Source organism: Orcinus orca, chromosome 10, assembly GCF_937001465.1.
Source record: "Orcinus orca chromosome 10, mOrcOrc1.1, whole genome shotgun sequence".
Lineage (NCBI taxonomy): Eukaryota > Metazoa > Chordata > Mammalia > Artiodactyla > Delphinidae > Orcinus > Orcinus orca.
This window is the reverse complement of record NC_064568.1, coordinates 36,116,815-36,140,002: the sequence shown is the minus strand read 5'-3', so window position 1 is coordinate 36,140,002 and position 23,188 is coordinate 36,116,815. Positions and strand designations below refer to the sequence as shown.

Below are 23,188 nucleotides of genomic sequence, written 5' to 3'. Positions count from 1 at the left end.
AATTTTCATGCATCCTTCAGGTCCCAACTCAATTGTCACCTCCCCAGGAAGCCACCTGGGCCTCCAGCCTGGGTCTTCTCAGTTCTCTCACTCCCAGCACTGCCCATCCAGGGATGGGCAGTGGACCCCTGGGTCCCGGCTGGCGTGTGGGGCTGTGGGCCAGGCCTGGACCAGGGCTCAGGGAATGTGACTGCTTGGCCCAAACTCAGACCCCCTCCCACACGCCTGCTCACACGGGCTGGCCTCGGGCATGGGGCTGGCTGCTGGGTCTCTGACCGCAGGGCACCAGAGAGGGCCCTGGGCTGGCCGAGGGGGTCATTTGGGAGTGAGGTGGGGACGTGCTCAGAGCAGAGTGACAACTGGAGGGCCAGCCCCATGGTGCATGGCTGAAGCTCTCATCCTGCCTGTGCCCAGGGGATGGAGGATGGCGTCAACCGTGTTCTCCTCCCCAACAGTGTCGGCCTGTCATTTAGTGTTTATGTTTAAATGAAAGGGGTGAATGAGCACTAGCTTGAGAGTCTAGGTTAAAATTCCTGGGTCGCTACAGGTGAGGGCCACCCTCCTGGGGTTCAGTTTCCTCCTTTGAATCACCCAGGGTGGAACAAGAGGGCCAGATGCTCTGTGTCAGAAGGCGGAGACTCTGAGGCTTCTGGGTGTGCCTCCAGGCCCCCGGGCAGAGGTGTATGGCTGTGGACATAGAGACACACTGTGGCAGGGACAGCCTGTGACAGGCCGGTTTCCCCCAGACTCAGGGCCTTCCCTGTTCTCACTGCCTCCCCAATGAACAGATGGGAAACCAGGGCCTGGAGAGGGGTGCTAGGCCTCGCTGCGATCAAGGGTCAGGGCTGTGTGCAGGGTTCAGGTCCCTCACTCCAAACCCTCCCCATGCCCAGGTACAGTCCAGACGCTGCGACATGAAGACCAGGTTTGTCACTCACATACCCTGCACCCCGTGCCCTGCCATCAAGAAGCGGGTGTGTCCCTCGGGCTGGCTTCGGGAGTTCCCGGAGAAGATCTCACAGGACTGCCGGTGCGGACCCCCACTCCACCCTTGCTTGCTTCCAGGGGTATCCTGTGGGATGGCAGGGGACCAGGAGGGCCTGGCAGGCCTGGGGATTGAGGGCAGGGACTCATTCATCCACATGTCTGTTGGCCCCTCCGTTGGGACAGAGATAAGCAGGGAGGAAGGAGTAAGAATGCAGGGCAAGTGCTGTTTATTGAGCATCTACTATGGACCAGGCCCTGTGTTCAGCTCAGGGCCAGGCGGGAAGGGGTCGGGGGACCAAGAGTAACAGAACCCAGTGTGGGGAGGCTGGGCTGGAGGCTGCTGGGGGAGCCCCTCCCATCACCCTGCCCATCCTTGGTCCCCAGATACGAGGTCCAGCTGGGGGACTCTTTGTTGTCTGTGAGCGGCTGCAGCGTGGAGTGCTCGAAGGACGTGGTGCAGAAGGCCTGCTGCCCTGGCTATTGGGGGTCCCAGTGCTATGGTATGGAGGAGGGTCCCAGCCTTGCTCCTCATGCCTCAACCCACCTGCCTTCCCCTTCAACTGGCTCATTTAATGGACAGCTGGGCCTCTTGGCTCTGGCTGCCCCAGGGGAGGGACCAAGTCCGGGGCTGCCCAGAGCTGCTGGGGTCAGGTAAATTGAGAGTTCTTGGGGCAGAGCTGAGTTCTGTGCGGGGGGTGGGGGGGTCCACAGAGTGCCCTGGGGGTGCTGAGACCCCATGCAACAGCCACGGGACCTGCCTGGATGGCATAGACAGGAACGGGACCTGCGTGTGCCAGGTAAGGGCCCGGTGGGGCTGGGGTGGGGGCAGTGGAGGGGCTGCACTGACTTGGTGCCTCCCTCTGCCAGGAAAACTTCAGTGGCTCAGCCTGCCAGGAGTGTAGAGACCCCAACCGCTTCGGCCCTGACTGCCAGTCAGGTGAGTGCTGGCCAGGCAGGAGGCGGGGCCGATGTCCACTTGGGGGCCAGTGGGGACCTGGTCCCTACAGCCAGCCCCTACCAGACTTCCTCCCAGCTGCTCAGCCTCACACATCCCTTCTAGGAACATGAGCTTTGCTTTATCACACCTCTAGCCCCTGCACATGCTGTTCTTGAAGGCCGCCTCCAGGAAGCCTTCCTTGAACCTCCTAGCTAGCACAGGTGCCTGCCCTGGGCTCCCACCCCCCTCTGGTCCTGCACCACAATTCTGTATTTTTGAGGTTGTGCCTGCTGGAGCTGAGTTCTGGAGATGCAGAGGGCAGGGACTCGACGTCCCTGTGTGCCCCTGGCTGAGGCTGGGGTCCCACCTGTCCGTGTGTATCCCTCCCAGTCTGCAGCTGTGTGCATGGCGTGTGCCGCCATGGGCCACTCGGGGATGGAAGCTGCCTGTGCTTTGCTGGATTCACTGGACCCCACTGTGACCAAGGTGAGCAGCTGCTGGGGTAGCCAGTCTTTAGTGGCCAGAGCAGGAAAGGCTGACTGGGTGAAGGATGGGGCCTGAGCCTCAGCAGGACCTCTGCCTGCAGCCTCTCTCGGGGGAGGGGGTGTCATCTGAAACCTTCACTGCCCAGAGGCCCAGAGAGGATGGGGCCCTGGCCAGGGTCACACAGCAAATTTGGCATAGCATCTTCACTCCTGTGTTCCTTCCCAACCTGGGACTTTGAGCTGCTGTGATAACTCTCCTTTCTCCACTCAGAGCTCCCGGTCTGCCAGGCCCTGAACTGTCCTCAGAACTCCCAGTGCTCTGCAGAGACCCCTACCTGCAGCTGCCTGCCTGGCCACACCCAGCAGGGCGGCGAATGCCTAGGTAAGTCTGGGATCTAGAGGCTAGGAACCCCAGCTCAGGGTGAGCATCCTTTTAAACCAGCAAGTACAATCTGGCCTTTTACAGGGAGGGAGAACTCTCCCTGAGGGAGGGAAATAGGGCCTGTCCCCAAGGTCTAGATCAGCCTGTTCACCCCATCCCTGGGCCAGCCTGGATAGAGGCTGTGGAGGAGATGGGCCTCCTGGGTGCTCGTCTCACTTGGGCTCTTTCCACTGCCCCGGCAGCCCCTGACCCCTGCCAGCCGTCACCCTGCTCCCCAGTTGCCCAGTGCTCCGTGAGCCCCAGGGGGCAGGCACAGTGTCGCTGCCCTGAAAACTACCATGGGGACGGAACGGTGTGTCTGCCCCAGGACCCATGCACCACCAACAACGGCGGCTGCCCCAGCAACTCCACCTTATGTCTGTACAAGAGGCCAGGCCAGGTGAGCTGGGGCCCTGGACTGGGCCTGCCCTGCGGTCCCCCAGCTCGCATGGGCTGTGGGACAATCGCGGGCCTCCTAGGAGCCTAAGCTGCCCCATTTGTTAAATGGGAAGAGCATGACAACCCGCTTCTGGGCCGGTGGCTGTGAGGACCCAGCAGAGCTCTGTGGGTGTGGCAGATGCCACGGTTCTCACGGATGTGGTGTCGTCCTCCCTCCCCTCCGGGTGGGCCAGGCTTCCTGCTCATGTAAGCCAGGCCTGGTCAGCACCAACCGCAATGCCTCCGCGGGCTGCTTTGCCTACTGCTTCCCCTACTCCTGTGACCGGTCAGCCACCTGCCAGGTGACCCCTGACGGAAAGACCAGGTGAGCACAGGCGCCTTGGGATGGGCACCAGGGCCAGAGCAGAGAGGGTGGGCTTGGCAGGGGCAAGTCTGTGCCCGTGTGCACCTCAAGGGCTCTGTGGGGTTGGTGGGTGAGGGCCAGGAGGGGGACCTGGCCACGCCCCCGCCCTGACCAGTTCTACCCATGCCCCCAGCTGTGTGTGCAAGGACGGCGAGGTGGGAGATGGGCGTGCCTGCTACGGACACCTACTCCACGAGGTGCAGAAGGCCAGCCAGACGAGCATGACGTTACTGCGGCTGAGAGTCGCCTTTGCCATGCTGGGTGTGTGACCCCCGTCACTCGCCTGAGACCCCGCCCCTTGCACCCAGCATCCTTGGCAGACTCTCCAGAGATGCCTTATTTCTCTGCCCGAGAGCTGTGGAAGCAGAGAATGGACTGTGGTGGGGTGCATGATGGAGGTGGGAGCTACCCCCCCAGATCCTGATGTCCCCATTTACCCTAGATCTAGACCCAACGCCGCCCCCCACCCCAACCTCAACTCTCCAAAACCCAGGACTGATGGCTGAGGGCCTCCCAGACCCATTCTGATACACCCTCTCCTGCCCCCAGACCAGGGCTGCCGGGAGATCCTCAGCACATCGGGCCCATTCACCGTGCTGGCACCGTCCATATCCTCTAGGACCATGAACGTGAGCCCCTGCCTATTGAGGAGTGGGCCTCCTCCCTGGACCCTGCCCTAGGCTTCAGGGCCCTGAGAGTGTCCCCAGTGCACACTCTAGGGGTCTGAGGCCTGGGAGGCCTCCTGTCCCCTCCGTTGCTTGGGCAACGGTCCCTGAAGAGGACTGCCTGCCCTGTCCTGGGCCCACTCGGCACCCCTGTCCCCTTGTGCCCACAGGCATCCCTTGCCCAGCAGCTCTGCAGACAGCACATCATCGCAGGGCAGCACATGCTGGAGGAGTCAGGGACCCAGCCTACACGCAGGTGGTGGACACTGGCTGGACAGGAGATCACCGTCACTTTCGGCCGCTTCAGGGTAAGCAGGGACCTCAGCCCGGGGACCAGAGGAGTCATAGGTGGGAAACAGCCCGGGAAAAGGTGTGGAGGTGGGATAGAGCCTCAGGACAAGGAGTGGGTGTTTGGAGTCTGAGCCAGAGGTCTCATGTCTCAGCAGAAATACACCTACAAGTACAAAGACCAGCCCCAGCAAACATTCACCATCCACAAGGCCAACTACCCAGCAGCCAATGGCATCTTCCACGTGGTCACTGCCCTGCGGTGGCAGCCCCCACCAGAGCTCCCGGAGGACCCCAAGGTAAGCTAGTGCCTTCCCCTCCCACCGCCCTGTGCCCCTGCGTGGCCTCTGACCCGCACTGAGTTCGGAGAGGGGGGCGGGGCAGTTCTGGGCAGGGCTGGAGCAGAGCTCCTTCCCCTCTGGGGCCCTCATGCTCATCCCTTCCTACAGAGGACAATCGGCCAGATCCTTGCCTCCACTGAGGCCTTCACCCGGTTTGAAACCATCCTGGAGGTGAGTCTGGGCAAAAGGTCCTCGCCCATCTGATCTTTTGTCCCAGGACCCCTCACTACCCAGAATCTGCCCCACAGTGATCTGGGCTTCTGGAGTAGGACGGGCCTTTGCCCACACCCCGATCCTGGAACCTGCCCATCAGAATCCTGAGGCTCTGTGGTAGCATGAACCCATTGCCAATGTCACCCACTTACTTTTGGTGGGTGTTCCCTGCAGACCAAGGGCAGCAGGGCCCAGGCAGGATTTAGAGGTAAGGGTTGGCCACAGAACCCCCTGAGACTCCTTCTCACTGCCACAGAACTGTGGGCTGCCCTCCTTCCTGGATGGCCCTGGGCCCTTCACAGTCTTTGCCCCCAGCAATGAGGCAGTGGATGGCTTGCGGGACGGCCGCCTGGTCTACCTCTTCACAGCGGTAAGCTTGTCGGGGAGAAGGGGCCAGGGATACAGGCTCAGAGCCTCTAGCATCCAAGCCCTCTCTTTCCTGCCAGGGTCTCTCCAAACTGCAGGAGCTGGTGAGGTACCATGTCTATAGCCACGGCCAGGTGAGAGGTCCTCTGGGAGAGTGGCTGGCTTACACCTGCCAGTGGGCTGTCAGAGGGTTTGTCTGCAGATTCCGGTCTTCCGGGGGGCCCCTTCTCCCCTCCCTGCCCATCTGGACTCTACAGGACAGAGGAGAGCCTGGGGACCAAGGTGGTAGCTGCGAGTCACCTGGGCAGGACTGGGTGTGGCCCCAAGGTGTGGCTAGTGCCTGGCCTAAGGCCACTCTCTTCTCCACCCCAGCTGACTGTTGAGAAGCTCATCTCCAAGGGCCGGGTCCTCACCATGGCAAATCAGGTCCTGGCTGTGAATATCTCGGAGGAGGTGAGCTCCATGAACACCAGGGATGGACCGGTGGAGGGGCTGGTGATGACCAGCCAGGTGTCGAGCCTCTTTCGGACCCGGCTTCATGCTCTGAGCCCTGCGGTGGGCATGCCCTGGTGGAGGGTCATATGGGAGCAGGCACAGATCAAATCCCTCTCCTGGGGCCCAACAAGCTGGGAGGGCTCCAAAGAGGAGGAGGGTGAGCACATGGGCAGGGGGAGGGGCTCCACGTGACAGAAACCATGTGGGTCAGGATGCAGAGGCTGGAGCGGTTCTGCCAGAGCAAGAGATGTTGCCAGGGAGCGGGTGAAGAGGTGGCTGGCAGGCTGGGCTTCTGACAGTGTGCTGAGTGCAGGGGCGGGGACTGGGCCAAGGATGCATGCTGGGCTCCGCCACAGGGGCGCATCCTGCTGGGACCTGAGGGGGTACCCCTACGGAGAGTGGACGTGCTGGCTGCCAACGGCGTCATCCACATGCTGGAAGGCATCCTGCTGCCCCCGACCATCCTGCCCATCCTGCCCAAGCTTTGCAACGAAGAGCAGCACAAGGTTGTGGCGGTAAGCGCACGGGACCCCAGCGCTGCTTGGGTCGGGGTCATCTTCCAAGGGAGAGGTACCGTTTTCTAGTTCTCCTCAAATGAGTGGGTGGCTTTGGGGCTCGGGCGCAGGCCGCAGTTTTCACCTGGACACCCCACACCCAGCCCTCAGCAGTCCTCCTGATGGTCCCTTTGCCGTCACTCACGCATCTACAGCCCTATTCCCAGCCTCCCTGCCCAAATCTGTGATGCTCTCACACTGAGCTCTGCCGCCGCGGGGCCTTTGCCCTTGCTCTTCCCTCTGCCTGGAACACCATCCTCTGGCCCTCCTGTGGTGACTCTTTCTCATACCTCAGCCCTTGGCTGAGTGCCTCTTTCTTAGGGTTTGCTAAATAAATAAACCATGACTAACCCTTCTCCCTTCCTCCCCCTACCCTGCCCAGGGCTCCTGTGTGGACTGCCAAGCCCTGAACACCAGCATGTGCCCCCCCAACAGCGTGAAGCTGGTGAGCATCCCTTGGCCCAGCTCTCAGGGCTGACTCCTGACTGCCCCGTGAGGTTTCTGCCCTGGGTCAGGGTGGGGAAGTGGGGCTGGGAGGCTCAGCTGGACCTGGAGGCTCAGCCCCACTGACAGGGGAGGTGCCAGGCCCAGGGGGCCAAGGTCCCTTGACCAGGGCTGCCTGGTGAAGGGGGCCGGCCCAAGACCCCTGCCTGCTGACCAGCCTGGCACGGCCCACCCAGGACATCTCCCCTGAGGAGTGTGTCTACATCCATGACCCTACTGGGCTGAACGTCCTGAAGAAGGGCTGCGCCCACTACTGCAATCAGACCATCCTGGTGAGCCTGGGCATGGGGCACTTGCTCCCTAGGGATCTGGGGCACTTGCTTCTCCTCTGGAGCCCCCAGGCTGGGGCTGGGTGGTCTGCCATCCTCAGAGAGCTGTGCTGCATCCTAATGGTGGAAAATGTGTCACAGAGGGGCCTCGCCCACCCCCTTGCTCTAGACATGGCACCAGGGAGCAGAAGCAACCTGGGCCAGGGGGTCGACGTGGCTCCTGATGGAGCCTCAGATGTGTTCTCTCTTACAGAAACCTGGCTGCTGCAAAGGGTTTTTTGGGCCTGACTGTGTGCAGTGTCCTGGGGGCTTCTCCAACCCCTGCTATGGCAAAGGCAACGTGAGTCCCCTCCTGCCCTGGAGTGAGGGGTGGGGGAGATAGGGGCTCCTTTCTGAGTTGGCCAGTGACTGGCTGTATGTCTGAGCAAAGCCTGCCTCTCTCTGGTATTGGGTTCTTCACATCGAGGCAGTGGAAGTTGGACCAAATTATGTTTATTTTAATTAGAATCAATTAATTAGATTGTTACATCTATTTTCATAAGGGCTATTTGTCAGTAGTTTTTTGTGTGTGTTGTATTTTTGCCATTTTGTAATATCACGATTGCTTTAGCACCTGGCTGTGGAGGAGCACAGGAGCTATGTGTTTCTAGGTTAAGCAGAAGTCACCCATGAAGCTTCCAGGGCCAGGTGCCTTTTAGGGGCTAGTTCTTTGGCAGCATCAGTGAGTTGGAAGGTCTCTTCCAGCAGGAGGTCTTCTAGGGGGAGCAGGAGCTCACAGCCTGTGGAGAGAAGGGATGTTAGGGAAGAGAATGTGGATAATCCCCTCCCCGTGACTGCTCTTGCCTCCTGCCCACCCCCAGTGCAGTGATGGGGTCCAGGGCAGTGGGGCCTGCCTCTGCTTCCCAGACTACAAGGGCATTGCCTGCCACATCTGCTCCAACCCAAACAAGCATGGAGACCAGTGCCGGCAAGGTGGGTGATCCTGGCCTAGGCCACCTGCCAGGGAGAAAAAGGGTCGCTTGGAAGTGGGGCTGGGGACTCCCAAGAAGGGAAATAGAACCTCAGGAAGAAGGATTCAGTCCAGAGGTTATGGAGAAGGTTTTGGAAACACAAGAGTAGATGTCTCTTTTACCCATGCCTGGAAGAGAGCCACAGTTTAACCTAAAGCATGCAGGATTTAGGTCAGACATACAGAAGAACTTTCCGATGTTGGTGTTGGGAGCAGGGCAGCTAGAATAGGGTGACTGAAAGCAATGAATGCCCCCCTCTCATTTCTTCCTCCCTCCCGAGTCTGGGATGACCTGATTTTGACCCTGCAGTCAAATCTATTCCGGCTGCCCCATTCCCAGCATTGCCCAACTGCATCCTGGCTCCCAGCCAGCCCTGCCTCAGCCTCAGTTTCCCTGCTCCATCTCCTCCCTGCAGACTGCGGCTGTGTCCACGGTCTATGTGACAACCGTCCGGGCAGTGGGGGGGTGTGCCAGCGTGGCACATGTGCCCCGGGCTTCAGTGGCCGCTTCTGCAACGAGTCCACAGGGATCTGTGGGCCCACAGAACAGGCCCAGCAGTGCCACCCGCATGCCCGCTGCGTTAACCAGGGGGATGTTGCCAGGTGAGGACGTGCGCTTCCTCTCTGCTGCGTCTGTGACTGCACTTGTCAGTTTGCTCACAGCTTTCAGAGGCTTACTGGAGGCTCCTCATTCACCATCTCCCACCCCCAGGTGTCTCTGTCTCGATGGCTTTGAGGGTGACGGCTTCTCCTGCACACCCAGCAACCCCTGCTCTCGCCCAGACCGTGGCGGATGCTCGGAGAATGTGAGTCTGGCCCTTTCCTTGAAGTCCTGACCCATGGGCTCGAGGTGGGACTCCCTTGCCCTCAGCCTGCCACCCTGCAGCCCTGAGTCATTTATCCGTGGCTCTCACAGGCTGAGTGTGTCCCTGGGGCCCCAGGCACCCACCACTGCACGTGCCACAAGGGCTGGAGTGGGGACGGTCGTGTCTGCGTGGCCATCGACGAGTGTGAGCTGGATGTACGAGGCGGCTGCCATGCTGACGCCCTCTGCAGCTATGTGGGACCCGGGCAGGTGAGGCTTGGCCGGCCTCGAGAGAGCAGGGTGGGGGTCTCCATCCTGGGGGACTCTTCCCGCTAGCCCATCTGACTCTAGCAGTGTCTAAGAACTCAAGCTCAGGGTCTCAAACCTCAGACACAAATAAGAATCCAGTTCTGAAATGTTGAGTTGTACAGTCTGGAAGCAGTGGACGGGTGCTGGAAGCAATGCGAAGGTTGCAGTAGTTTTAAAGGAAGGCGTGTTCGAGTGCCGGTCTAAGGCAGCATTTTTTCCAGGTCAGAAGACTGTGGCTCCTGTGTCTCAGGGATGAGGACTTTCATAACTGAGAATCAATGAGTTCTCTGCTCTTACGGGCCACTGGGGCCATTGCCTTCTGATAGTTAGCTCATTCACCCACTCACTGGTTTCCCACATGTCACCAGGCACTTGTTACATGCTAGTTGCTGTTCTAGATTTAGGAATTCAGTATTGAGCAAAGCAAGAAGAGACAGCTGCCCAAAGAGAGTGACATCCCCAAATTTTTAGACTCATGGAAATCCAGCTCTTGGAATTTTGGAGTCTCAGACTCCAGTCACAGGATCTCAGAATCTGGAATCTTCCACGTGAAGCACGTCAGGCCTGGTGAGCCCGAGGACTGGCTGGCGTTGAAGAATCTAATATGCAAGTTGGGAGGCCAGGCCTGGCTGCTTCAGGGTCAGCCTCTGTGTGGCCCAGGCTTATGCAGGGATCCGTGGGGCTCCCTGACTCCTGCCCCATGATTGTCTGGACCACCAGCCGTGGGACCTCAGCAGTGACTCTCAGATGGGCCTGAGAGCTGGAGCTGCGAACTCCATCAGGAGCTTTAAAGTTCAGAACTGAGGGTGGAATAAGCAGTTGCAGATGCCCCCATCGTGCAAAGAAGGGCAACTGAGATCCAGAGAGTCTTACTGGTCACTCACCTGAGGTGTGGACAAGCCCAAGGACACTGGCATTTAGCGGGAACGATCAGAGCAGCCAAGCAGAGTGGCGGGGTTGGAGGGGGATCCGAGCGGCCATCCCTGGGGCTGGTCTTGGTGAAACCTGCCCACTCATCACACACTGCAGACATCAACAGCCTGGCTGGGCCCAGGCCTGAGAGCAAAGAGGCCCCGAGGCTCCTGGATGCCCCCCTGCCAATGCCATCACTTCCTCAGATTCTTCCTGAGGGCCAGTCTCCCCTCAGGGCCTCAACCTCTGCATCTACAACATGGACCTCCAAGGGTGGGGCTGGGAAAAGCTCCTCTGGGGTCTGAGCAGACCACCCCAGGGGAGAGTGCCCATCGGGAGCTGAGCTGTGGAGGAGGAAAGGGTTTCATGCTTCTGGTGAGATGAGGCTTTCTGCTCCCCAACCTCTCCAGAGCCAGTGCACCTGCAAGCTGGGATTTGCGGGGGACGGCTACGTGTGCAGTCCCATTGACCCCTGCCGGGCAGGCAACGGTGGCTGCCATGATCTGGTGAGGGGGTGAGAGGGCTCCAGGCCCAGGGGAGGCTTCAGGGGTAGGCCTTGGCCGCAGCAGTGTCCCTGTCTCTGGTCAGGATTGGGATCTTTCTCAACCTGAAATCCAAACCCTGTCACCTGCTTGCCCACGGGACAGAGCTTTCACCCTCCTTATAAAGATCCCAGCCCCTGCCCTCACCACCCTTGTTCCGTGCTCCCAGCGCCACACCTTCGGCCTGGCTAGCTCCTCCTGCCCTCAGCTCAGGCCTCACCTGGAGGTCCGGGGCCTCCCCGATGCTCCCACAGCCCTGGACTTCCCTGACCCATCTGCCAGGATGGGTTGGGGTAGCTCACGTCGCATGCTCACTGGCTTGGAGAGCAGGGCCGGGCACACCAAAGGAGCAGCTTGAATACAGACTGGATAGAGGGAGAGACAGATGGTAGGGATGGGTAGCTGGACAGGAGGACAGCAGGAGGATGGGCCAGAGTGAGCGGAGAGATGGAGGGTGGGTGCTGTCCAGCTTGCCCTATGGGTGCTGAGTGGAGGCCATGTCTCTCTGCCCTCCAACCCCAGGCCACCTGCCGGGCAGTGGGAGGCGGTCAGCGGGTCTGCACATGCCCCCCTGGCTACGGGGGTGATGGCTTCAGCTGCTACGGAGACATCTTCCAGGTGAGTGGTTTCCTGTGCTTGGGGAGGAGTCCTCTTGTGTAATCCGGGGGTGGGGCCGCACTCAGGGTCATGGAGGGAGGGGGCTCAAGTCTATCCCTAGACTGGTGACTTCAGCTTTTTCTCTCCCCTCAGGAGCTGGAGGCAAATGCCCACTTCTCCATCTTCTACCAGTGGATCAAGGTAGGATCGGATGGAATGCTGGGCTTGGGGACTCGGATCCAGGAGGCCACATAACAGCTCTAAGAGCTGGAGGTGGGGGGCAGGCCTGGAGGCTGGGGGAAGTGATCTCAGGTGGTGGCTGCCTGCATCACTCCTCCTGTCCCCCCCCACACCATGTGCACAGGGGGCCGGCATCACTCTTCCTGCTGACAGCCGAGTCACAGCCCTGGTGCCCTCGGAGTCTGCCATCCGTAGGCTGAGCCCTGAGGACCAGGCCTTCTGGCTGCAGCCGAGGATGCTACCGCAACTGGTCAGGTGGGCTGCCACGGCTGGGCTCCGGGAGGGGGCTTTTGGGTGAGACCCAGCCCCTCCCCAGAGGTCCTCAACCTGGCATGTGTCCACACTTCGGGGTGGAGCCCAGTTCCAGGGATCTCTGTAGGTTACACTAACCCGGTTCCATGGCCCCCCTGAACTGTGCCCTCTCAGGGCCCATTTTCTCCAGGGCGCCCTGTCTGAGGAGGAGCTGGCCCGGCTGGATGGGCAGAGTATAGCCACCCTGAGCCCCACCACACGCTGGGAGATTCACAACATCAGTGGGGTACGTGGTGAACTTTGGGCAGAAGAGGGGACCATACAGGGAAGGGGGGCCTCGAGTGGCTATAGGCTTCCCGGCCCAGGGTCCCCGGCGATGCGATTGGGTCCCCTTGCCTGGCCCAGGGCTGAGCTCAGAGGATGTGCTCAGAACACATTTGCTGCTGGGTGGTGTCTTTGGGCCAGAGTGACTGCCCTGCCAGGGCTTGTCTGTTCATCTTTGTCTGCATGTGCACACCTGGCCCCCTCATGTATGGGCCCTAGTGAGGGTCTGTGTGCCCATCTGGTAAGTCCTGAGTCTGAGGGTGTCCAGGCCAGGTTGGGTGCCTTGTGCCCAGCAGCCTCTCTGTTGGTGCTACACGCACTCTTAAGTGTCTACCTGTGTCTCCCTGAGCTCTGCCTGCTGCCTTCCAGAGAGTCTGGGTGCAGAATGCCAGCGTGGACGTGGCTGACCTCCTTGCCACCAATGGTGTCCTACATGTCCTCAGTCAGGTATGGCTGGAGGGGTGTGTGTGCAGGGAACCTTCTAGTCATGCCAAGAGGCAAGGATGTACTGACCAGCTCCCATGCTCCATGCCAGGTCTTACTGCCTCCAAGAGGGGATGTGCTGGGGGGGCAGGGGTTGCTGCAGCAGCTGGACTCAGTGCCTGCCTTCCGCCTCTTCCGGGAGCTGCTGCAGGTAAGGGCGGCAGGAGTGGGGAGTCCTGGATGGGGGCACCCTCCCCCAGGGTCAGGATTGAGGGCAAGAAGGCCCACCCCTGATGCCTGCACCCGCCCCTAGCGCCACAGGCTGGTACCCCAGATTGAGGCTGCCACCGCCTACACCATCTTCGTGCCAACCAACCACTCTCTGGAGGCCCAGGCCAACAGCAGCGGCCTGGTGAGATCACCGGGACAGGGGCCACTGAGGGGGGTGGGTGAGCCTCCCATCCCACGACAAGGACACAGCGGGCGGGACGCACCGTCCCGGGCACTCTGGAGTCCTGGAGCCCCTGAGCCTCTCCTTCCCCCTCCAGGACTTGGACGTAGTGCGACACCATGTGATCCTGGGGGAGGCGCTTTCCACAGAGGCCCTGCGCAGGGGCGGACACCGCAACTCCCTACTGGGCCCCACGCACTGGCTTGTCTTCTACAACCATAGCGGCCAGGTTGGTGGTGGGGTGGGGGAGCACAGGAGGCCCTGCCCCGGGCACCCTGCTCTTGAACACCCCTTTTCTTTGGAGTTCCCCCACCTGGGCACCTCAGCCTCTGGTCCAGAGACTTCCCATCCTGGGAGACCCCCAGTCCACAGAGATACCCCAGCCCTGGAGCGCTTCTGTGGCCTGCAGCCCCTGAGGGGAGGGTGGGGATGGGGTGGGGGGTGTTCAGCCTCCTGCCCTAACCCCCAGCCTGAGGTGAACCATGTGCCGCTGGAAGGCCCTGTGCTGGAGGCCCCTGGCCGCTCACTGTTTGGCCTGTCCGGGGTCCTGACGGTGGGCTCAAGCCGCTGCCTGCACAGCCACGCAGAGGCCCTGCGGGTAAGAGGCTGGGGCCTGGGGAGCGCAGAGGGGTGGTCAAGAGCCAGAGGCTCTGGCTGGCCTGGCCGGCGGGAGGGACACTTGGTCAGGGGTGGGAGAGCTGTTAGCCCGAGCCCCCGCCTCGGGACTGCCTGACACTCTGCTCTCCTTCCCTTCAGGAGAAATGTGTAAATTGCACCCGGAAATTCCGCTGCACTCAAGGCTACCAGCTGGAGGTGAGGCAGGGCCCAGCACATTCCGTCCCTGCTTCACCTGCTCTCACTGTGCCCAGGGTGTCCGAGCTCCCCGGGCCCAGCTCTGCTCACCCAGGCATGGGAACCTGGAGCAGCATGGGCCGCTTGGCTCTCCTGCCAGAGGCCAGGAGGCCTGGGTCCAGGTCTGCCCAGAGGAGGCCTCACTCAGACTGGCAACCTGAGGCCAGTGACCCTCGGGCTGCCAGTCCTGCCTACCTTCTCCTCCTCAGGTCTATCTGTCGTGGTCCTTCCTTGACCCTTTTGCTATCCTGCTTACCTGTCTCACCCACTGACACCTGTAATCTGTCTGTCTCCCCATTCACTGCCTTGTCCCTACCTAAGCCACTGCCTGAGTCCTCCTGCCTGTCCCTATTTCCAGGACACCCCCAAGAAGAGCTGTGTCTACCGGTCTGGCTACTCCTTCTCCCGGGGCTGTTCTTACACGTGTGCCAAGAAGATCCAGGTTTGCCCTGAAGCAACCCCCAGCCCCAAGCCTTTGACCAGAGAGGAGGAGGTGGGAGTGGGGGCCCGGGGCAGGAGCTGGGATTAGGCTTCAAAGGCAGAGGCAGGGCTAGGACTATGACGAAGCCAGGGAAGCAAAGGCCTGGCGGAAGGGGGAGAGAGGTCTGAGGTCAGAGGGGCCAGTGTTTGTCTCTGTAGCTGTGCCTCCAGGGAGTGGGGATGGGGAGAGAGAGAAAGAGGCTCAGCCTAGAACTGACACCAGCAACCAAGCCCTGGGGGCAGCAATGGGGCGAGCTCTGCCCCTCTACGTGGAGTCCGTTTCCTCACCCCTGCCATGGAGAGGCTTGTAGAAGGCAGTCTTCATTTCTCTGGGTCTGACTTGCTTTGTTCTGTGGCTCTGTGGCCCCAAGATGCCCTTCCCCCGACCCCCGCCGTTTCCCTGCCCCCTGACGTCTGTCCTGGCCTGTGCCGGGCCTCTCCTTGTGCCCCCTCCCACAGGTGCCTGACTGCTGCCCTGGCTTCTTCGGCACACTGTGTGAGCCGTGCCCGGGGGGTCTGGGTGGTGTGTGCTCGGGCCACGGGCAGTGTCAGGACAGGCTCCTGGGCAGTGGGGAGTGCCGCTGCCACGAGGGCTTCCACGGAACGGCCTGTGAGATGTGTGAGCTGGGCCGCTACGGGCCCAACTGCACTGGAGGTGAGGCCCCGGGGGCGGGCAGGAATGGTGGGAAAGGCGGCCAAGGACAGCGGTCATGGAGACGCTGCAGCAGGGACAGAACAGGCACTGGGTAACTTCTGTCCTGCCTCGTTCCGCTCCCAGTGTGTGACTGTGCCCACGGGCTGTGCCAGGAGGGGCTCCGAGGGGACGGAAGCTGTGTCTGTAACGTGGGTTGGCAGGGCCTCCGCTGTGACCAGAGTGAGGAGTGGCCCCAAGGGGGAGAGGCGGGTGACTCCTGGGGAGGCGGTTCCTGGGTCAGCATGATCAGAACCATCCTCCTACCCCCCAGAAATCACTGGCCCTCAGTGCCCACAGAAGTGTGACCCCAATGCCAAGTGAGTGAGCTCAGCCTGGGGCAGGTGGGCAAGTGGGGGGGTGGTGGCTAGGGTCAGGGCAGGGGTTGGGCAGACATAGACTAAGCTGTTGCCATCCCTCCCAGCTGCGTCCAGGACTTGGCTGCAGCCCCTGCCTGTGTCTGTGCCGCGGGGTACTCGGGCAACGGCATCTACTGTGCAGGTCCAGGCACACCAATGCCCCGAGGCCCCTGAAATTTGGGGGTGGATTTCCCCACAGAGCCCTTTCCATGCCCTTTAGGTCCAGTCTCTATCCCTGTCACCTCTTGGGTCTTATCCCTCCCTCCGACCTGTTCCTTTCTCTCATGCCCTCCTCCCCTGTCCCCACTCTGTCCCATGCCCACTGCTCACAACTCTGGGATCATCTACCCCTAGTGGTGGACCCTTGTGCCCATGACCATGGGGGCTGCTCCCCCTACGCCAACTGCACCAATGTGGCACCTGGTCAGCGGACATGCACCTGCCTGGATGGCTACACGGGTGATGGGGAGCTGTGCCAGGGTGAGGCTGGGGTCTGCCACCAGGGATGTGGTTTCAGTGGCATGAGTGAGACTAGGAAGGGCTGAGGGGCACACACAGGTGTGAGCCCGAGGGTGCTGAGAGAGTAGGGGATGAGCACCTCAACAGACAGATGAACGGAGGGGCTGCCTAGGGCCAGCCCTCATCCCAATGTCTTTTCCCCCAGAAGTTAACGGCTGTCTCATCCACCACGGGGGCTGCCACATGCACGCCGAATGTATCCCCACCGGCCCCCAGCAGGTCAGCACAGCAGAGCTGGACACTGGGGCTGTGCCATTCCCTCATAGGGTGTGGCCCTCCTCAGACCAGGCCCAGGGACGGGTGCTCCTTCTGTCCAGGGCGCTGGCCCACTCTAGGGTACCAGCAGCCCCACTGATTAGGATTTGGGACAGGTCTCCTGCAGCTGCCGCGAGGGTTACAGTGGGGACGGCATCCGGACTTGTGTGCTCCTGGACCCCTGCTCCCAGGTCAGGCCCCCAAGTTGCACCCAGTTCCACAGGGGGAGGGGACTGGGGCGGGAACCAGCCTTCCTCACCCCCAGCAGGGTCCTGAGTTCTTCTGAAGGGTGAGCCACCTGCGCTCTGACTGAGGGGTCAAGGTCAAGTCTGACTGATTAGTAGGAAACAGGGCCTTGGGTGTTGGCCAGGGAACTTCATGGCCCCTTCCCCACAGCTGGTTGGGGCAGCAGTCCTGGGAGTCACTGATGCCTCTTTCCTGTCCCTGCCTCAGAACAATGGAGGCTGCAGCCCCTATGCTGTGTGCAAAAGCACAGGGGATGGCCAGAGGATGTGTACCTGCGATGCAGTCCACACTGTGGGTGATGGCTTCACCTGCCGTGCCCGAGTCGGCCTGGTAATGATGCCCAAGTAGGACCCCTGACCGAGCCTTGGCAATGCTGCCCGTGGGCCTGACCTGTGATATTGGTTAAGACCCCAAATTTGATCCTGATCCTGGCCCTGACCAGGACTTGAGCCTGACCCCTGACTCCACCTAGGCATGACCGTTATGATCCATGAAACCAATCCTGATCCCAGCACAGACCACCCTGGCTTTCCTTTCCTCATCTCTATCTCGGCCAGACCTTGGGCTCTAGGTGCTGGGACAGGCACCAGCCCTGAATGGAGGCCAACCACAATCTGAGCTGATCCTTGTCTCCCCTGATCCAGGAGCTCCTTCGGGACAAGCATGCCTCATTCTTCAGCCTCCATCTCCTGGTGAGTAACCAGCTGGCCTGCACATCCTTGGTCCAGCCTGGGCCTCTCTGACCTGCAAATCCCACCTGTCTCTGGGCCATGATATTCTCATTTGGTCAGAGGGCTGGCTGGTTTGGTTTCTGAGTCTGTGTCTCTCCCAGAAAATCAGTGGAAACCTCGAGTTGGTCCCAGGTCACCCTTCTTCCACTTAAGCTGTTTCCCTCTCCCCCCAGGAATACAAGGAGCTCAAGGGGGATGGGCCTTTCACAATCTTTGTGCCGCATGCAGATCTAATGACCAACCTGTCGCAGGTAACTCAGCCCCTGGAGCAAGGCTGGGGATTCTGGGGGGTGGGCGCTGCCTGGGCAGAGGTGGAAGTCAGGGCACCCTTGTACCCTCATGACTCCCACTCCAGGATGAGCTGGCCCGGATTCGTGCCAATCGCCAGCTTGTGTTCCGCTATCACGTGGCTGGTTGCCAGCAGCTGCGAAGCCAGGAGCTGCTAGAGGAGGGCTATGCCACCACACTCTCCGGGCACCCGCTGCGCTTCAGTGAGAGGGAGGTGAGCCCAGGTCCTGGTCCCCGACATGGACTGTCCGCAGACCAAGGACTCAGCTGCTTTCAAGCCCCGCATCTATGCCCTGTCCCCATGCTTTTAGGACCGTCTCACCTTCCCAGGGCCAGGGCGGCTTTAATGAGAGGGAGATGAGTCTGTCCCCGGACCCCACCCACTACCAGGGGCCAGTCCTGGGCTCAGGACTTCTGAGCTTGGCCCTGTGTCTGCATGGCTCCCACCAGCCAAGTCCGGTGGTTGTTTCCCTGGGTGGCTGTTTCCCTGGGCTGGAGGCAAGACGCACCCTCAGCCTTGACCCCACCCACTTCCTGCCCCAAGACTCACCCAACCCAGGCTCTGCTCCCACCTCAGGCCCCACCCACAGCTCCCTGAGCACCCCACTAATTGGCTTTATTCAATCCCGGCCCCACCCCCAGGGCAACATATACATCAATGACTTCGCGCGCCTGGTGAGCAGCGACCACGAGGCTGTGAACGGTGTCTTGCATTTCATCGACCGTGTCCTGCTGCCACCTGAAGCGCTGCACTGGGAGCCTGACGCTGCCCCGATTCCGCAGGTATGACCTGGGTGCGGGCGGGGAGCTGGAAGGCAGGCGCCCAGGGGCCTGGGATCCTCCCTCCCCTCCTGACCTCACTGTTCACTGAGTGCCTGTCCCCAGAGAAACTTCACCGCCGCTGCGGAGAGCTTCGGTTACAAGATCTTCAGTGGCCTTGTGACGGTACTGCTCCTGTGTGTGAGCCTTTCAGTGTGTGTATATGTGCACGTTTAAGTGTGTATATGCGGGCGACTGTCAACGTGTGTGCTCACCTTTCTGTGCACAGGGACATATTTGTGGGCATGAGTGTCCCAGTGAGCACAAGGGTGTGCTTATTTGTGCCCACATACTTGACAACTTGTATGTATTGTCCATGTCTACTGGCCTGGGATGGCTAGAGGCATGTGGCTGGTGGGAAGGTCACCTGGGTCCCTGGAGCCCCTCCATCTGCCCACCATCCTCTGACGGGACTGTCACACCTTTATCCTACCAGATGGCTGGCCTGCTGCCCCTGCTTCGAGATTCATTCCATAGGCCCTTCACAATGCTGTGGCCCACAGACTCCGCCCTGCAAGCCTTGCCTCCCGATCGCCAGGTCTGGCTATACCATAAAGACCACCGTGACAAGCTGGCAGCTATTGTGCGGGGCCACGTGATCCGCAACGTCGAGGTGGGTGCACTCCCAGACCTTGGTCCCCACTGCCTGCCACTGAGCCTGCCCTCCCAGCTCCAACTGTGCTCCATCTGCTCAGGCCTTGGCATCTGACCTGCCCAACCTGGGCCCACTGCGCACCATGCATGGGACCCCCATCTCCTTCTCCTGCAGCCGTGCCCGGCCGGTGAGCCTGGGGAGGAAGCTTGAACGAGGGAAGCAGGAGGCAGGGGCCCTGGCACTGGCAGGGCGGGGCGGTGGGGGGGCTGCAGTACACCTGTGATCCACCACGTACTCCACATCTTCCACCTGCAGGGTGAGCTCACGGTGGGAGAGGAGGACGCCCGGATTGTGCAGCGACACCTGCCCTTTGAGGGGGGCCTGGCTTACGGCATCGATCAGCTGCTGGAGCCACCTGGCCTCGGTGCCCGGTGTGACCGCTTTGAAACTCGGCCTCTGTGGCTGGTGAGGGAGGCCACAGGCCAGAGGTGGACAGGCAGGGGCCTAAGCCCACCTGTCCTGTCCACTCACTTGAGCTTGCTTTGTTGGTCTCCCTTCCTTGCAGAAGGTTTGCAGCGTTTGTGGGCTGGAACCACCCTGTCCTGAGGGCTCACAGGAGCAGGTAAGGGGCTGGGAGCCAGGTGGGGGTGGGGGAAGGGCCCAGGGCCTACCAAGCTCAGGTTTGCAGCCCGATTCCTCTTGGCCCAGGGCAGCCCTGAGGGCTGCTGGCGCTACTTCTCAAAGTTCTGGACGTCTCCTCCGCTGCACTCCCTGGCACTGCGCAGTGTTTGGGCCCGGCCCAGCCACTGGGGTCAGCCCCAAGGCCTGGGCAGGGGCTGCTACCGCAACTGTGTCACCACCACCTGGAAGCCCAGCTGCTGCCCTGGTCACTATGGCAGTGAGTGCCGAGGTGAGTGTCCTGAGGCTGTGGAGGCTGCTGGCTGGCTTCTCCAGCTCCCAAGGTGGCCAAGGGCATAGTTCTGGCCGTTGTGCCTCAGAAAGGGTGTCAGGGTGGTCAGGGGCTGGGGGCGGGGAGTGGATCTTACCAGGTGAGAACGCTCTAAGAGCTGGGGTGGGTGTGTAGATGGTACAGGACCTGGTGGGGTGTGTTTGGGGTCCAGGTGTTCTCCAGGGCGTGGGGAGTTGGGTGGATTGCTGCTTCTGCAAGAGCCTCTGCTGCTGCTGGGTGGTGGATGGACTGTGTGGCTAGGCTGGGGATGTGTGTCTGCGGCTCCTGATGAGCGTCCCTGGCCCCACCTCTCTTCTCCCACCCTAACCCCTAGCTTGCCCTGGGGGTGCCAGCAGCCCCTGTAATGGCCATGGCACATGCATGGACGGCATGAGCGGCAGCGGGAACTGTAGGTGCCATTCGAGGTTTGCCGGGATGGCATGTGAACTCTGTGCCCCAGGTGCCTTTGGGCCCCTTTGCCAAGGTAGGCTGTCCTGCCCGACCCTGCCCTATCCTGCTCCCTAATCCACATGGCCCATGTGCCGCCACCATCCTGCCTGTTCCTCTCCCCAGCCTGCAACTGTACCTCCCATGGCCACTGCGATGAGGGCCTGGGGGGCTCTGGCTCCTGCTTCTGTGATGAGGGCTGGACTGGGCCACACTGTGAGGTGCAGCTGGGTGAGTGGGCCCTGTGCTTGTGCCGACCCTGCACACTTGTATACCTGCACACACCAGTGCATGCCCCAACTGCACAGTGAGGTGGAAGGGGGTCTGGGAGGGCAGCCACTAACCTGGATGTGTGGGGTGGGCCCCGGGGGACAGAGCTGCAGCCTGTGTGTGCTCCACCTTGCGCATCCCAGGCCGTGTGCCGCGCTGGCCACAGCTGTGAGTGCAGCCTGGGCTACGAAGGGGATGGCCGCACGTGCACAGGTGAGCAGGAATGTGAGGTGGGAGGCCCCACTCCCCTCCCCTCCTGTCGCCTGGTCCAACCACTCTCTCGCTGCCTCCAGTGGTAGACCTGTGCCAGCATGGGCGTGGCGGGTGCAGCGAGCATGCCAACTGCAGCCAGGTAGGCACAGTGGTCACCTGCACCTGCCTGCCCGACTACGAGGGTGATGGCTGGAGCTGCCGGGCCCGCAACCCCTGTGAGGATGGCCACCGTGGGGGCTGCAGCGAGCACGCTGACTGCCTGAGCACTGGACCGGTGAGCAGGCGGGCAGCCAAGCAGCTGGGCGGGGGCCCCCTGATGAGCGGCTCCCCCAGTCCCTGAAGGGCGCCCACCTGCTCTGCTGTCCAGAACACACGGCGCTGTGCGTGCCATGCTGGCTACGTGGGTGATGGACTGCAGTGTCTGGAGGAGCCTGAGCCGCCCGTGGACCGCTGCCTGGACCAGCCACCACCCTGTCACGTGGACGCTGTGTGCACTGACCTGCACTTCCAGGGTGTGCTTCCCTGCCCTCTCCCAGCACCCCGGCTTTACCTCGGTGCTGGCCCTCTGACCACGCATCCCTGCCTTCCACAGAAAAACGAGCCGGTGTCTTCCACCTCCAGGCCCCCAGTGGCTCCTATAGCCTGAATTTCTCACAGGCCGAGGCAGCCTGTGGGGCCCAAGGAGCTGTGCTTGCTTCTCTCCCTCAGCTCTCTGCTGCCCAGCAGGTGCGCGGGGCCCAGGAGTCTGGAGCCAAGCCTGTGGGGGCCCCTTGAGTTGGGTCTTGGGTCTCAGCATCTGTTTGTATCCCTACAGCTGGGCTTCCACCTCTGCCTTGTGGGCTGGCTGGCCAATGGCTCGGCTGCCCATCCCGTCGTTTTCCCGGCAGCAGACTGTGGCGATGGTCAGGTGGGCGTGGTCAGTCTGGGTGCCCGGGAGAACCTGTCGGAGTGCTGGGACGCCTACTGCTACCGCATGCAAGGTACAGCCACCCACCACACCCCATTCTCTGCCCTGCTTTTTCCCACTGACCCACTAACTCACTGCCTTTCCTGCAGACGTGGCCTGCCGATGCCGCGATGGCTTCGTGGGTGATGGGGCCAGCGTGTGCAATGGGAAGCTGCTTGATGTACTGGCCACCACTGCCAACTTCTCCACCTTCTACGGGGTGTGCAGGGGCCCAGGCTCAGGACCGGGGGGTGGTACAGCTGGGATCCCTGTGGAGAGAGCCTACCCACAACCCTGTCCCCACCATCCCAGATGCTACTGGGTTATGCCAATGCCACCCCGAGGGGTCTCGACTTCCTGGACTTCCTGGACGACGAGCTCACCTACAAGACACTCTTCGTCCCTGTCAACGAAGGCTTTATGGACAACCTGGTAAGTAGCAGGGGATGTGGGGAGAGCAGGGCCCAACTCTGCTCCCTCTAGCTGGCCCAGGCCAACAGGCCCTGCTTTGCCCACAGACACTGAGCGGCCCAGACCTGGAGCTACACGCCTCCAATATCACCTTCCTGAGCACCAACGCCAGCCAGGGTACCTTGCTTCCCGCCCACTCAGGCCTCAGCCTCATCATCAGTGACATGGGCCCTGACAACAGTTCTCGGGCCCCTGTGGTGAGTCTGGAGGCTGCCCCTCCCCTACTGGCCCCAGCCCTCACTCACCCACTGGGCCTGACCCTGGTCTCCCTACAGGTCCCAGGAGCAGTTGTGGTTAGCCACGTCATTGTGTGGGACATCGTGGCCTTCAACGGCATCATCCACACTCTGGCCAGCCCCCTCCTGGCACCCCCACAGCCTGTGAGTTGGCCAGGGGTGGGCAAGGGGTGAGGAGACTGCTCTGGCCAGGTCTCTTGATGCTCTCCTCGTTGGCAGCGGGCAGTGTTGGCCCCGGAGGCCCCACCTGTGGCAGCAGGCGCAGGGGCTGTGGTAGCTGCTGGAGTGCTCCTTGGCCTTGCGGCCGGAGCCCTCTACCTTCGTGCCCGAAGCAGGTCCGCAGGCTTTGGCTTCTCTGCCTTCCAGGTAGGCTGGGCTGGAGACTGATGGGGTTGGTGGGGTCTGGGCCCACCGAGCTTGCTTGAGGCCTCTCACTACTCACCTCCCTTCCCAGGCAGAAGATGATGCTGCTGATGACTTCTCCCCATGGCAGGAAGGGACGAGCCCAACCCTGGTCTCTGTCCCCAACCCGGTCTTTGGTAGCCATGATGCCTTTTGTGAGCCCTTTGACGTGAGTGCGGGGGCTGGGGGCTTGGGAAAGGGGACCCAGGGCCTGGTCTCAGTCCAGCC

General features: G+C 61.5%; 1 protein-coding gene across 6 annotated transcripts in view; it reads left to right on the top strand.

Moving 5' to 3' along the window:
• Positions 1–23,188, top strand: part of STAB1 (stabilin 1) — a 29,047-nt gene that overhangs the window by 5,653 nt on the left and 206 nt on the right. Inside the window, exons 2-68 of one of the 6 annotated variants that reach the window (XM_033424550.2) lie at positions 894–1,030; positions 1,372–1,487; positions 1,699–1,784; positions 1,855–1,924; positions 2,315–2,410; positions 2,681–2,791; positions 3,034–3,230; positions 3,463–3,593; positions 3,766–3,893; positions 4,182–4,261; positions 4,468–4,605; positions 4,741–4,884; positions 5,035–5,097; positions 5,396–5,509; positions 5,586–5,639; positions 5,878–5,958; positions 6,357–6,515; positions 6,937–6,999; positions 7,235–7,330; positions 7,581–7,667; positions 8,188–8,299; positions 8,753–8,939; positions 9,049–9,142; positions 9,253–9,411; positions 10,773–10,868; positions 11,427–11,522; positions 11,655–11,702; positions 11,866–11,996; positions 12,168–12,279; positions 12,687–12,764; positions 12,853–12,951; positions 13,054–13,152; positions 13,289–13,420; positions 13,661–13,789; positions 13,948–14,004; positions 14,402–14,485; positions 14,983–15,178; positions 15,302–15,397; positions 15,489–15,534; positions 15,639–15,715; positions 15,928–16,053; positions 16,238–16,311; positions 16,464–16,538; positions 16,801–16,923; positions 17,238–17,285; positions 17,498–17,575; positions 17,680–17,826; positions 18,255–18,395; positions 18,498–18,557; positions 18,868–19,044; positions 19,127–19,213; positions 19,342–19,491; positions 19,592–19,648; positions 19,735–19,936; positions 20,310–20,459; positions 20,549–20,653; positions 20,798–20,905; positions 20,986–21,179; positions 21,273–21,417; positions 21,498–21,631; positions 21,720–21,885; positions 21,962–22,071; positions 22,164–22,283; positions 22,370–22,519; positions 22,598–22,702; positions 22,778–22,924; positions 23,013–23,129. In XM_033424550.2, the coding sequence (XP_033280441.2) occupies positions 894–1,030; positions 1,372–1,487; positions 1,699–1,784; positions 1,855–1,924; positions 2,315–2,410; positions 2,681–2,791; positions 3,034–3,230; positions 3,463–3,593; positions 3,766–3,893; positions 4,182–4,261; positions 4,468–4,605; positions 4,741–4,884; positions 5,035–5,097; positions 5,396–5,509; positions 5,586–5,639; positions 5,878–5,958; positions 6,357–6,515; positions 6,937–6,999; positions 7,235–7,330; positions 7,581–7,667; positions 8,188–8,299; positions 8,753–8,939; positions 9,049–9,142; positions 9,253–9,411; positions 10,773–10,868; positions 11,427–11,522; positions 11,655–11,702; positions 11,866–11,996; positions 12,168–12,279; positions 12,687–12,764; positions 12,853–12,951; positions 13,054–13,152; positions 13,289–13,420; positions 13,661–13,789; positions 13,948–14,004; positions 14,402–14,485; positions 14,983–15,178; positions 15,302–15,397; positions 15,489–15,534; positions 15,639–15,715; positions 15,928–16,053; positions 16,238–16,311; positions 16,464–16,538; positions 16,801–16,923; positions 17,238–17,285; positions 17,498–17,575; positions 17,680–17,826; positions 18,255–18,395; positions 18,498–18,557; positions 18,868–19,044; positions 19,127–19,213; positions 19,342–19,491; positions 19,592–19,648; positions 19,735–19,936; positions 20,310–20,459; positions 20,549–20,653; positions 20,798–20,905; positions 20,986–21,179; positions 21,273–21,417; positions 21,498–21,631; positions 21,720–21,885; positions 21,962–22,071; positions 22,164–22,283; positions 22,370–22,519; positions 22,598–22,702; positions 22,778–22,924; positions 23,013–23,129 (7,575 nt within the window). Of the gene's footprint in view, positions 1–893; positions 1,031–1,371; positions 1,488–1,698; positions 1,785–1,854; positions 1,925–2,314; positions 2,411–2,680; positions 2,792–3,033; positions 3,231–3,462; positions 3,594–3,765; positions 3,894–4,181; positions 4,262–4,467; positions 4,606–4,740; positions 4,885–5,034; positions 5,098–5,395; positions 5,510–5,585; positions 5,640–5,877; positions 5,959–6,356; positions 6,516–6,936; positions 7,000–7,234; positions 7,331–7,580; positions 7,668–8,187; positions 8,300–8,752; positions 8,940–9,048; positions 9,143–9,252; positions 9,412–10,772; positions 10,869–11,426; positions 11,523–11,654; positions 11,703–11,865; positions 11,997–12,167; positions 12,280–12,686; positions 12,765–12,852; positions 12,952–13,053; positions 13,153–13,288; positions 13,421–13,660; positions 13,790–13,947; positions 14,005–14,401; positions 14,486–14,982; positions 15,179–15,301; positions 15,398–15,488; positions 15,535–15,638; positions 15,716–15,927; positions 16,054–16,237; positions 16,312–16,463; positions 16,539–16,800; positions 16,924–17,237; positions 17,286–17,497; positions 17,576–17,679; positions 17,827–18,254; positions 18,396–18,497; positions 18,558–18,867; positions 19,045–19,126; positions 19,214–19,341; positions 19,492–19,591; positions 19,649–19,734; positions 19,937–20,309; positions 20,460–20,548; positions 20,654–20,797; positions 20,906–20,985; positions 21,180–21,272; positions 21,418–21,497; positions 21,632–21,719; positions 21,886–21,961; positions 22,072–22,163; positions 22,284–22,369; positions 22,703–22,777; positions 22,925–23,012; positions 23,130–23,188 lie in introns of those variants that run through there. The other 5 variants (XM_004267896.4, XM_033424549.2, XM_033424547.2 and 2 more) reach the window with 5 other exon arrangements.